This window comes from Lampetra planeri, chromosome 36 (assembly GCF_965212315.1).
Source record: "Lampetra planeri chromosome 36, kcLamPlan1.2.h2, whole genome shotgun sequence".
NCBI lineage: Eukaryota > Metazoa > Chordata > Hyperoartia > Petromyzontiformes > Petromyzontidae > Lampetra > Lampetra planeri.
In genome coordinates, this window is record NC_136142.1 from 6,085,425 (window position 1) to 6,099,575 (window position 14,151).

General features: G+C 49.1%; 1 protein-coding gene across 1 annotated transcript in view; it reads left to right on the forward strand.

Annotated features, from left to right (window-relative positions):
* The window catches only part of TMCO4 (transmembrane and coiled-coil domains 4), a 31,089-nt gene extending 26,647 nt beyond the window's left edge, over positions 1-4,442 (forward strand). Inside the window, exon 14 of the mRNA XM_078611453.1 lies at positions 82-4,442. Coding sequence (XP_078467579.1) covers positions 82-1,095 — 1,014 coding nt within the window. The 3' untranslated portion in view covers positions 1,096-4,442. The remainder of the gene's footprint in view (positions 1-81) is intronic.
* The last annotated feature ends 9,709 nt before the right edge of the window (positions 4,443-14,151 follow it).

Below are 14,151 nucleotides of genomic sequence, written 5' to 3' on the forward strand. Positions count from 1 at the left end.
GTGGTGATGGTCTGTGGGAAGGCACGTCACGTGGTCTGGTGTTAACCGGTAACGAACGACCTTTCCCCGCGCCCGTGACAGGTCAACGGCCACATGGACTACATGAAGGAGATGGAGACCGTCCTGCGAGCCGTGGGCATTCGCACCCGCGGCGAGGCCGTGGTGACGGCACAGTCGCTCGGCGGGTTGGTGGCATCTGGCTGCTCGGACCAGCCCCCCGCAGACGAGCCCCCCACAGACCAGCCCCCCACGGACCAGCCCCTCACAGACCAGCTCCCCACGGACCAGCCCCTCACAGACGAGCCACCCACTAACCAGCCCCCCACTGACCAGCCCCCCACTGACCAGCCCCCCACTGACCAGCCCCCCACGGACCAGCCCCCCGCAGACCAGCCCCCCACTAACCAGCCCCCCACTGACCTGCCCCCCACTGACCAGCCCCCCACTAACCAGCCCCCCGCAGTTGAGGCCTCCTCGGACGCCCCACCGCCTTCTTCGCTCGACAGTGACGAGAGGGAACCTCGAGCGACGCTCGCGACCGACGGCCGCGACGCCGATCGCGAGGACACCGGCGGCTGCTCAGCAGCGGCTTGGGCGGCGGCGGCCGAGGATCGCGGAGCGGCGAGCAACGGAGGGCCGCCGCCTGCGGGACGGCCGCCGGACGAGCAAGCCGTGCGCGTCGCAGAGACGGACGCCGACGAGACGGGGACAGGAACGACTGGAGCGGCGCTCGCGACCTCCGGCGGCGGTTGCGGGAGCGCGAGCGGCCGATGGTCAGGAGGCGACGACGGGGGCGAGGCAAGCGGCGGAGGGACGTCCTGGGGGGGGGCGCGTGCGACGGCGAGCGGGCAAGCGGAACGCGCCGGGAGGATGGGCCGGGGCAGCTCCTTGGACGCGCCGGACATCCTCGGCGCCTTCGACGCGACGCATTTCGGCGTCGGACGTCCCGTCGGCGTCGCTTCAGGGGGAAGGGCTCCGGAGACGACGCCGGTGGCGGCGGCGGCTGCGGTCGAAGTGACGGACTGCGGCTCCGGTGAGCAGAGAGTGAAAATGGCTCGTGGCGGCACAGATGAGAACTTCAATAAATCCGACTGAGCACAGCCGGTGATGCCGCCGCTTCCGCTGCTGCTGTTGCCTGCGGCGTCTGAAGGTTGCAATTGGCAAGGTAAGCAGGGGTGAGCCTGTAGGAAGCCGTCGTGCGTGTGGGTGGCTGTGCGAGTGGAATTGACGTGCGTAGGCGTCGGATGAGTTCGAGTCGCGGGGAAACATGCTTTGTGGGCTCACCGTTTTTATTTTAGAGATTGTGGCGCGAGGGTTCGGTGTCGGGTAATGCTACTACTGGCATTTTAATGGCGCCACCCACGTGCCAAGTCGGTGCCACAGAGGTGGTGGGGGGGCGATATCAGAAACAACAAATCTGGTTTATAGCTTCAAGGTGTGTCTCTAAGAGCTTTAGTTTATCAAGGAAGAGTAATTTCTCTACCGATGTTGCATTTTTTTTCGCACCGTACGCAGCCAACCATGCTGTTTATTTACAGGTGCATGTAAATATTCCTGAAGCTCAGACTCAGAATTAGAATATTTATTTATACTGGAGGAATCCGATGAGCTATGCAGCTCTTTTTCACAGATGTCCGGTAGGAGCACGGCTCTCCGACAAACAATACAAAAACACGATAGTAGTGCCAAATTACCGGAGAGGCAAATAAATCGCTGAAACATTCCCATCCTGCCAGGCAAAGCTCACCGGGGCATTAACTTTCTTTCCAGAAGCGACCTGGCCACAATTGATAGCTCGACAAAGTGGCCTTAACACGTTCCTTCGGAGTGGGCAGGTAGGAACTTGGTCGGACAGCGCATTCGTGAGATCCGTGTCACGCGGCACATCACGTGGTGCTGAGCCCGCCGGAAGCGCTCTATGAAATACAAATCGAGGGCGTGGCTATGCACGACAGACAGACAAATAATCCCTGGTGGGCAGTGTGGAACTGTTGTTCCTACCTGTACCATCATGTGGGCATTTTCCAGAAGCGACCTGGCCACAATTGATAGCTCGACAAAGTGGCCTTCTTATCATGTGGGCATTTATATCGGCGAAATAGTCGAAATAACCTCAACGCACGAGCCCCTTTGCGTCCGACGCGACCTCCATCGCCGGGCTCTGAATTAATCTCGGGGGCCAGGGGCAGCTGGCAGCTGGCGCTGAGGGCGAGAGCGCCGTGCCTACGAGCTTGTGGTGGTGGTCGTTTTGGGGTATTCTTGCACTTTGTAATTTGAGGGGCTTAAAAAAAAGATTCCTTCACCCCCCCCCCCCCATAATTGTGGACTCTGAATGAGGTGGGGGGGGGGGTTATCTTCGTCCTTTGCTTCTCTTACGTCCGTCTTGAATGGTCTGCACTTTTGTCTTATTAAAAGGAACTAAATAACGTTTTTGTTTTACTAGGTATATAGATTTTTTTTTCAGAAGCAACCTGGCCACAAATGATAGCTCAACGGAACGCATGATTCTAAATGCGGGGAGAGAGGCACATGCAAACTCCAAATATACAGGCGTCACAGTCGGGATCGAGCCCACGACTTTCTGTATACCAGGCGAGGTAGTTAACATCTCGCCACCGTGGCGCTCGTTAAATAACTGGCTTCTAAAAAAATTGGGTTTCTCCCCAAGTTATAATAATAACAATTAATTGCGTTCATCAAGCGCCTTCTGCAAGTTACTCAGGGTACTGTTGTTCTTAGCAATAAATAAGTCGAATATAAACACTGGACAGGGCGTTCATAGCCGGCGCGGTAGGGAGCAGCGTAACACTGGGCAAGGTGGGAAATCAATAAAATAATACAAATATTAAACAATAAAAGAAAAAATTATTGCTGTGGTTTTCCCACCTGATGACGATTGCTTGTGTTGCAATCGAAACGTCGTGATTTATTTTATTTTCTACCTACGTGACTTTACCGAAAGAACCAAAGAGTATGGATTCCTGCAGTCACGAAAGCTTCAAATCTAGACTGGGCAGGGTGTTCATAGCAGGGGCGCGGGGGGGGGGGCAGTGCAAGAGAAACCACGTTATAACGGTGTACGTTCTGCAAAAAAGTGTTCGCTAATAGCGAAAAACACCGCGTTGTGTGAGCACGCGATAAGCGAACACTTGCCGTGCGTGCAAAGCCAACAAATTGTTATTTTGTTACGTGTGCAGTCGTTCTCTCGCTCACAATACTTGAGAACGCCGTTTAGTCGGAGGCGGCCACCACGGGTTTCCTCCCTTCGTGCTGTTATTTTGGGGTTGCTTTTCAGTCCGTAATTTTTTTGTGTCACCTTTCAAGCAGTCGGTTCGAGCACTTAAAACTGTCCCGAGTCATTTTATGTCCAAATTTTCAGCTTTGTCCGCGTTTGCGCGTCGAAAGGCGGCCGGGTGTGGTTGCTAGCCACACCCCACACCTCCTTGTGCGCCGTGCCGGACTGGGCTCCGTGGGTACTTGCCGACGCAGCACTTGCAACGACAGCCTGTAATGTTATATGGAGGATCTTTGTTGTGTTCACGGGAATTAGTGTTTTTTTTATCGGTTTTTAGGCATGTAGTGATGCGACAATTTGGTTGTTATTTCACTCGCGCCGCGCGCAAAAACAGTTGTGTGCACAACGACTGATTACTCGCGATTTATGAAAATATTATGCTTATGCCACGTTCAGTCTAACTAAGCGAGAGGAAAAAAAACCGTACGGATGTCACAGAACACAAAGGAGATCATAACATTTGGACGAAGTGTCTTCTCTCGCTTGCGCCGCACAACTCTCCGGCGTGTTTCCTGGTCGTTTCCCGCGTGTTGTCTGGCACCGATGTCTGACGTTTTGCTCCTCGTGCCAAAGAAAAGCGCCCAGCAGGTGGAGCGGAACGTCCGTGCCAAACGTCGCGCGGGTAACGACGGACCCCCAGAAAACAGCCGAGAGATTTCTTAACCGATGATCGAACCCGAATCGCAACCCACATTCGTGACAAGGGGGGCGATAATCGTGAGATGCCGTTTGGTTTACAACGACCCTAGCCATCTGGGTTAATTCTCTTGCCATAAAAATTACCAATGGCAGTTCTCATTTGAAGTTCACGTGGACGATCTTCCTGGTTGACTCAGCCTTATGCCATGTGTCACCAGCACAGGAGGGGAGACAAAGACTACGACTGGGTGCCAATAACCACAGCTTTTGTGTGCCGTGCTTGCCTCGATAGGCGCTCGCCAACAGCAACCTTGGAAATGAGAAATCGGGAGTTGAAGTGGGACTCTGTTAGCCCCCTTTCTTCGTCACTCGGCGAAATGTTCAAACGGCGTTATTTTTCCTGTTGCAATCAATGCACTATTCAATATTATTGTCGAATGTAGTTTTTTTTTAAATATATATATTGTGAAACTGAAGCTGTAACAGTTGAAATAAATCGTGGCTGTAATTGTTCGTTTCTTGGGGTGTTTTTGTTCAAGTGAGATTGTTAAGAGAGTGTTTAAGGCCTTTGCCACCACCATCATCATCATCACTATCAACTCTTCATCTCCATTCTCCTGCCTGGGCGCCAGTTGGCGCTGCAGTGGTGACGCTCGTGCCTTGCGGCAAGAACGAAACGGCTGGGTTCGATGCCGTGGCTCGGTAGTTTCTGTGTTGGTCCCCGCTGTTGTTGCACGGGTTTCTTCCGGGCTCCTACACACGCAACCGGTATCGAGTTGCTGCCCCCAAGTGGGACGTCGCACGGCAGCGGAAACATTGCCGCAGACTGCGAAAACTTGGCAGGACCCTCCCCGAATACGAATCTTGGCGAGGCTTTCCTGGGTAAACAAGCGCAATGATAATAAATAAATACAAGATAAATGATCTCGGCAGCAGTTCTGTAATATCCGCTTCCGTGGGCCGCTCTTGCGAATTGGCCCTTCGCAGCACGACGCCGACAGCGCGATTGGAATGACACCCGCATGGATACGAATATATGGGTTCTGTGAAAAGTTTAGAAAAAAATATATAAGTTGGATGGAAAGGTTAAAAAACAATGAGAGAGACAGAGAAAGTTCCTGCGCCAGGTGGACTCATTCTGGATGAGGAAGAACATCTGGATTGGACACGTGACGGTAGTGAGAAGGAATGAGCTGTGAGGAGGTGGTTGGACACGTGGTGATAGAGGGAATGAACCGTGAGGAGGTGATCGAGGTAAGATTATTTGGAAACGGCGAGGGGAAGTGAAGGCCGATCCTGGGCAACGAAGAGAGGCAGCGGCGGCGGAGGAGGAGAGCCAATGGAGAGGAGACTCCGTGACTGGAATCTCAGCGCGGAGGAGCACGCGGCACGTGAACGCAACACCAAGAAGGGAGAGTGCGTCCCTCTCTGTGTGCACCGGGTTGGCACGTGAGATATTTCATTTTACTTTTTCTGTGATTTCTTTTTTTTTTCCCCAGCCCCATTTTTCCAAAGTTCACGTCCCAAAAACGATTTTCTCTCTCTCGCTCTGTCTCTCTCTCGCTGTCTCTCTTGCTCTGTCTCTCTCTCTCACTGTCTCTCTTTCTCGTTCTCTCTCTCTCTTTTTTTTTACGATCAGTGGAAACAAGAAGATGCTCGGTGTAGTCGGCACTTTGCTTCGTTCATCATTTCGTATTTTTTTTTACTTTGCTTTATGTAACCCCACTCTCTCGCTCTCTCTCGCGCTCTCTCTCGTTCTGCACGCAGCCCTTCTCGCAGTCCAACGGCCTCCGACGGGTAGCTCATAACTGCCATGCAGAGCTCCCCGTCATCTGCCACCGAGCACACGGCCTCCTCCATCGCCCACTGCTCCTTGAAGGTCTCGCTGTCTCTCTCGCTCTGTCTCTCGCTCTGTCTGTCTCGCTCTCTCGCTCTCTCGCTGTCTCTGTCTCTCTCTCGCTGTCTCTCTCTCTCTCGCTGTCTCTCTCTCGCTGTCTCTCTCTCTCGCTGTCTCTCTCTCTCGCTCTGTCTGTCTCTGTCTCTCTCTCTCTCGCTGTCTCTCTCCATAGGGAGCGGCAGCTCCGCGCGATAGGTCCCGACCGAGGCTGCCCGCGCATGCGCTGCAGATGGAGAACATCTCCGATGAGCGCGTTTGGCTACGTACGGTGCGAAAGAAGTTCAACGTACACACATCCCCCCCCCCCCCTACACATTATAAAGTATATACACAACTCCGCGGCCTGGGTGCGTCCACCCCCGTGGGGGTTTTTTTTTTATCTCGAGTCATCTTCGTGCCCAGTTTTTATCCCTTCTCTTTTTGTGTTTGTACAAAACCTCTCCTCCTACCCTCTCCACCCCCACCCCACTGTCCACTCCGCCTGTCTCCACAGAGCGCACACGCCTGATATTAGATGCAGATGTGAATGGTGTGCGGGAATCTATGAGCGTGCGTGCTTCTCTTGTTGACGCACGTGTGTGTGTGTGGGGGGTGTGCGAAGTGGCGCTGACCACACGCCCCCACGTGTGCCGTGCCGACCTTCATAGGTGTTGCTGCTCGCTAACAGCACTTGCCCCAGAAGTCTGTTGAGGCTACACGGGGGATCTTTGTGCAACATTGGTGGGGAGCAGCGGCGCAGTTTTTAGAGCAATGCGCTATGAACCGGTTCAGATAATTGGTGACAATTATCTGAACCGGTTCTGGGGCTCCCCTAGGTTTGACTCAACATTAAATGAGTACCTGGTGCGTTGTGTAGTCAACATCGCCACTGGGGAGACAAAGGCGGCCGGGCGTGGTGCTGGCCACCCACCCCGCTCGTGTGCCGTGTTTGTCCAGCCGTCATAGGTGCTACTCGCCAAGAGCGCTTGCTCGAGGCTACATGGGGGGTGAGGGGGGGTCTTTGTCTTTGTGCGAGCGTCAACTAAAGTGTGCGCGCGTACAAAAAATATTCAGAAGAAGAATAAAAAACAGCCGCGATGTTGAAAACCAAAAAAAAGTTTTACTCTTTTGACCAAAAAAACTTTGGCCAAAAGTCTCCCGCAGAGATCACAACATTGGTTAGAGAGTCATGGAGACGCTCGCAAAATATCAGCCCGCTTCGTGTGATCTCGGCCCGAGAGCAAGCCACGATTATTTTTTTTATTCCTTTCTTTCTTAAAAACGAAGAACTAAACCGTGATGGGTTCGTTTGCCCCCCCCCCCCCCATTGTTTTGGTTGTGACTTCGGCCAAATGAATAAAAATAAATAAATACGAGCGGCAGTGGCAGAAAAATATCTGGGGGGTGCGGAGGCGGGGGGGGCCGTTTCGTAACGAAGTTGCTTAACGTGTCACGATTTGGGGGTTTCTCTCTCACCCAGCCGGTGACACGGCAGTCAAGTTGTGAACTTTTAAAAACTTATATTAACAATACAAAAAACTAAAATAAAAAATAAAACAATACAATTTCCAATTTTCTTGCTGTGTTTTTCACACTTGATGATGATTGCTTGTGTTGCAGTCGAAACGTGATAATTGTATTGTTTTAAATATTTTTATTACTTTATTGTTTCCCTTCTCCGCGACTTCACTAACTATTTTGTTTATGTTGTTTTACCAGGTAAGGACCCACTGAGATCTATAGCTCTTTTCCCAGAAGCCACCTGTTCGTGTCACGGGTGGCACAGTCGGGTTCTTTACAATCGGGTTTAATTGTCTTTTTATATTAAACCCGATCATCTGAGATTGGGAGAAATCCGGTTTAATTGCTTCTAATTGCAGAACCGCACTTCGCCAACTTCTCAACGATGGGCTTCATCCATTCCAAGCTAAGGAACTCACTGGCGCCCACGATTGTGGAGGAGAAGCTCGTGTTCATCAAGACCAACCTGCCCGCCGCATTCTACGACTACCCCGTGCCCGACGGTGCCCCGAGTACGATAGCAGCACCGACGAGGAAGCAGCCTAAGCCTTGGATCAGAGTTTCGTATTCATTACACCAGGTTTTAATTCCCCGAAATCGGGTTTAATTGTATTAAAGATAAAACCCGATGCCTGCCTCTGGAAAAATCGGGGTTTTTCCCACCCATGGTTCGTGTGCCAGTGGCAGAGGTAGCAAACGGGTTTTGATTCCGTACCCGTACCCGGCCGCACCAGGGTCGCAAATGGGTACCCGTACACGGTCGGGTACGGGTACCCGTACCCGTACCCTACCCGAAATGAGTGACAAACGGTTACTCACCAGTGACTCACGGCCTACCCGTACCCGGCCGCACCAGGGTCGCAAACGGGTACCCGTACCCGGCCGGGTACGGGTAGCCGGGTATCGGGTAGGGTACGGGTATCGGGTACCCGGTTGCGACCTCTGGCCAGTGGTCAAGCGTCTGTGCCACGATCCTGGTGACTGAGTTCAAATCCCGCTCACCAACATCGGTGATGAATACCTACATTGGTCCTGGGTCTCCCTTGGGGTCAAACCCGAATCGAATTAGATGTTTGCACATCTTAACACCGGAAATGCTAAAAAGCCAAGGGTCTCATAGACGGTCGTCGTTCATACTCGTGGGTGTCCACCGATGCATCGATTCATCGAGCTTCTCTCCACGCTTGAGAAAATGCGAACGAAGCTGAAATTCCATCGTTGCCACCTGTCCCTTGGGTGGTTCTTTTTCTTCCCTTCCCCTCTCCGGGGTAGTCTCTCGTCAAGAACGCGTTCCTGTCCCCTTGACATCTTGATACAGCTATCGTGCTGTGACGGTTCCACCTGAAGACCCGAAGCTTGTGTTGCCTCCGAAACGTCGTGATGTTTATTTTATTTTTGATTTTACATTTATAAATTATTATTTTTCGTTTTTTACCTACGTGACTTTGCCGACAAAACCCAAGAATATCTACAAAGAGCGCTGGAAGCATCGGGGAGCAGTGAATACGGCCCAGCGGTTAGCGCATTTTTGCCCACCCACCCCCCCACCCACCTCTCCACCCACCACCGCCCCCATTTTTTCTGCAGAGATTTACGGTTCGAATTCAGCAAGCGCTCTTGAGATAAGACTGCGACGTTAAAGAACCCCCCGTGATGTAATTCGCAAGAGTTAGGCCTCGATGTAAAGCTTTCGTGACTGCAGGGATTCATCTTCTTGGTTATTTCGGTAAAGTCACGTAGAATGGAAATAATAAAATAATAAAAATAAAACAATAAAATAATGGCCGAAACGTCGTGAGAATTATTTTATTATGTTTTATTTTTATTACTTTTTTATTTTGTGACTTTACCGAAAGAACCAAAAAGAAGGGTCAGGCCATTGCGTGCTAGCGCCGGGATTTTCACATTTGAAAAATGACTCGCACGCCACTCAATTGGAATCGACACAGCAACCATCACCGCCCCCCCCACCCCACCCCCGTCTCCCAATACACCCATTCGCCACTGCGAAAACCTGGCAGGACCCTCCTGACAAAAAATAATAAGACTCCTGGGTAAACAAGCATAATAATTCAAGAATGCAATATTTTACTCTATCAATTACACTAATCAACAAACAAACTTTTTTTTTTGGCCTGGACTTTTGCAGCTGTTTTAGACTAATTTCAGGGTGCTGATTCCAAATCTGATCTCAGATTTGCTCTATCACATCTCATTTTTATGCTATCGGCATACCCCCTCTTGCCAACAAGGGTTTTTGCCACCAAGTACGAAGTCATGTTTTGCAGAGGGGTCAAATACTTGTTTCCCTCATTAAAATGCAAATCAATTTATAACATTTTTGACATGCGTTTTTCTGGATTTTTTTATTGTTGTTATTCTGTCTCTCACTGTTCAAATAAACCTACCATTAAAATTATAGACTGATCATTTCTTTGTCAGTGGGCAAACGTACAAAATCAACAGGGGATCAAAAACTTTTTTCACTCACTATATATGTTTTTCATCATTTTTTTCTGTTTTCATTTTTGGTACTGCAAGAAAATTTGAAAAAAAGTAGATTTCACACCTGATGATGATTGCTTGTGTAGCAGTCGAAACGTCGTGAGGATTTTTATTATTTTATATTTTGATTATTTCATTATTTCCCTTCTACGTGACTTCACCGAAAGAACCAAGAATATGAATCTCTGCAGTCACGAAAGCTTTAAATCAAAACTTAATTAGAGATTTTTCGATTTAAAGCTTTCGTGACTGCAGGGATTCATCTTCTTGGCGTTTCGGCTACAATGTAGCCGAAACGTCGTGAGAATTATTTTATTGTTTTATTTTTATAATTTTACTATTTCCCTTCTACGTGACTTTACCGAAAGAACCAAGAAGATTAATGAGAGATGTTTAAAAATCCAAGCGGATTATTCCTCACCGACCATCCATCCCGCGTGCGGCGTTGTTGCGATTGGGGGGGGGGGGCGACATTTAAGTGGGGTCGGAGCGTGGATGGCTGGAATTCTTGTGGTCGGCTAAATGCCGACCACAAGAGTTCGAGTGCCACCTCTCACCACAACCGCCTCCGCCAACCGTCGCAATCTCCCCGAACCACCCCCCTCCGCCCCCCAATTCCACCGTCTCTCGGTCTCTTGGCTGTCGTGCGTAACAGTGGAATGAACACGACTCGTACGTATTGATTCCAGATTTGAAGCTTTCGTGACTGCAAGGATTCATATTCTTCGGTTTTTTCGGTAAAGTCACGTAGGTAAAAAAATGTAATCAATAAAAGTAAAATAAAAATAACGACGTTTCGGAGGCAACACAAGCTTCAGTCTTCAGGTGGAACCGTCACAGCACGATAGCTGTATCAAGTGAGAGAAATACCAAGAAAACTGTATTTGTATATATACTGGTTGAGGGTGGGAGGAGCCAAGGTAGGCCCTGGATATTATTTTTGTGAGGTTTGGTGCGGCTGAAGCACGCTGTTAGGAATGAGCCTTTGTTGTGCGGTCTCTTGGCTGTCGTCCGTAACAGGGGAATGAACACGACTCGTACGCCTTCTGAACATCGGGGTGGGTGGGGGGGCAAAGCAATAGCGGACCGGGAAAGCGAATGGTTTGAAAATGATTCCTACTCAGACGCTCTGTCAACACCCAGCAAACATGCAAACGTTGGGGCCAACGTTGAATCGACGTTGAACCAACGTTGGTTGACGTTGGGCCAAGATTGCTTGACGTTTTTGCCAACGTTAGCCCAACGTTGCCCGTGTAGCCGGTCCGCCCTGTCCCTCTGCTGTAAATAGATGACAATAAAGGCAAAACAATAATATTTTGTACAAATATAAAGTTCGGAGACGATGAGTTAGTGAGATCACGTGGGCTACATCTGTTGTTTAACACGCAAGTCGCTCTTGCAAGCAACCACAGCCACGCGGTCACGCCGCAGCATTCGACGTTTTGCCATCGGGGGCGTCTCCAGGCGATGTCGCGCCGTCTCTCCGTGAGGACAAATCCCTTGACTTGAAGCTTTCGTGACTTCAGGAATTCTTATTCTTTGTGTCTTTCGGTAAAGTCACGTAGATCGGTTCAAAGATAGGTTGTTGTTCTTTTCTTTGAACCTATCTACGTGACTTTACCGAAAGACCCCAAAGAATAAGACAAATCCCCTGGAATATTTTTTATTATTATTTTTCAATCTACGTGGCTTTACATAAAGACCCAAAGAATACAAAAACCCTTTGTTATGGATACAACTACTACTGTTAGAAATAATGTTCACGATAATATAACCCCACCGAGTCTCAACATTATTCATAGCACTGGGATGTTTGGCCAAATCTATGAAGCCAGAATGGTCTGGTTTCAGAGAAACACCCACCAACATATCCAAGGAGTTCAAACCCTCAACTCTCCACCAAGATTCAACAATCCCATTGCCTTATTTGCTGTACCACCATCTCCCGCGCGTAGCACACACGCCTCTACAACACCTTCGGTCTCCAGTCGGGGTTGCCACCTCTTGAGGTACACATACCGGGACGTATCACAGGGAAGGAACATCGCTCACGACGTGGGTAAGAGGGGAGAACTTACCTTACTGTATATGTATTTTTATTTAAAGCTTTCGTGACTGCAGGGATTCATATTATTGGTTCTTTCGGTAAGGTCACGTAGAAGGGAAACAATAAAATAAAATAAAAATATAACAATATAATTCTCAAGACGTTTCGATTGCAACACAAGCAAACATCATCAGGTGTAAAAACACAACAATACATTTTTATTTTGTTTAATACTTGTATTATTTTATTGTTTCCCTTCTACGTGACCTTACCGAAAGAACCAAGAATATTGAACCCACGACCTCCTGCATACCAGGCGAGGGAGTTAACATCTCCTAGCCACCGTGGCGCCCTTGAGTGGTGAGTTGTTATCATCACTACACTACTGACAAACACAACCTGGACGTTTAAATGTCCTGGGAAGACTCACAGATTGGCCAGGGCATCAGCGGCTGACTCGACAAGAGGACACAACCGTAAGAAACCCCGTGGCAGGTGGCACACCTGGATTCTCATTGGGTGGCGGTGAAGATGACACTGGGGGAAGAGGAGGGTGGTTGAGTGAAGATCGAGATAAAGTGTCGGAAGAGTTTTGAAGGTAAACAACTGTGGACGGCGAAGAATTACGAGATGAGCTTGAGAGGGAGGAGAGACATTGAGAGGACGGCGGGGGCGGTGGGGGAGGGACAGAGAGAGAGCGAGCGAGCAAGCGAGAGCTGCTCTTGGGATGTGGAGAGATGTTGCGCGTGTTTTCAATAAACTTTGTGTGTGTGTGTGGGGGGGGGGGTCTCTCTCTTTTAGGGAAGGGGTGGGGGGCGATTTTACAGTTTTGTAACCTCAAGGTGAAATCTGCGGCTCGGGAATCTGTGTTGTTGTTACGGGGGTTTATTGGCGAGGACGTAAATAAATAAATAAACATTTACACCGCTTCAAAGGGTTGGAGAGAGAGAGTAAGGAGACTGCTAGACGAACATGCCCCAGGCATTTTGTTGCAATCAACCCGTTTCAGCTTGGAACGTTCCTGCGTTGTGCGGTTAAACTCCCACATAGTACGTTGTGTGCTTCGAGTGGAGATTTTAAGCATTTTCATTTTTTGACTTTTGAGTATAAACGTTTCAGCCCCCGCGTCAATGATCCACTGTTGTATGGAAGCTTCCTAATGTCGTGTCGGTCAGATCCAAATATGTTCAACCTGTCTTTGCAATTCGATAAATCCACAACCCAACAGTCCTTTGTTATGCAGTCTATTCTCAGTCTTAAGCCTCACCTTACCATATTAATAAAAAGTGTGCCGTTCCTGGCCCTTCCCCCCTCAACCATTATATATACGGGGTGGTATTTCTTGTGATCTCTCATTTACTTGATACAGCTGTCGTGGCTGTGACGGTTCCACCTGAAGACGGAGGCTTGTGTTGCTTCCGAAACGTCGTGATTTTTTTTATTTTGTTTTATTTTACTTTTATTAATTTACATTTTTTACTTACTTGACTTACCGAAAAAAACCTAAGAATATGAATCCTTGCAGTCACGAAAGCTTCAAATCTAGAACCCAACATTTTCTCCCCGTTAAATGTTTGGATCTGTTAGGCCTCTGCAAGTTTCCTTTCGGCAGATGTTTAATCATCTGGATGTTCGCGAACTCGATTCTACGTCTCACTATCGAATTTCGCGTCTCAATCGAATCCCCCATATCGTAAAGAGAGGAGGGGTTCCTTGCCTGAACATATCTGGCAGTTCACCGTTCATTGCTTCAAGCGAGCCTGACTCTGCTGATGAGCCATCGTAGGTCGAAGCCAGTCCTTGCCTGAACATATCTGGCAGTTCACCGTTCATTGCTTCAAGCCACCCTTACTCTGCTGATGACACACCGTACGCGGACACCCAATCCAGAGTTTGCTTGTGGTTGAATCAAAGCTCAAAAGGCCTCGTGCTGCCAATGGGTGGTTGTGTAAAAAAAAAAACGTAAAATTCATCTTCTTGGTTCTTTCGGTAAAGTCACGTAGAAGAGAAATAATAAAATAATAAAAATACAACATAATAAAATAATTCTCACGACGTTTCGGCCACAACGCAAGCAGCCGTCCTCTTCACCTGAGGACGGCTGATGACGGCTGCTTGCGTTGTGGTCGAAACGTCGTGAGAATTATTTTATCATGTTTTATTTTTATTATTTTATTATTTCCTTTCTACGTGACTTTACCGAAAGAACCAAGAAGATGAATCCCTGCAGTCACGAAAGCTTTAAATCGAAAACGTAAATTTTTTCAT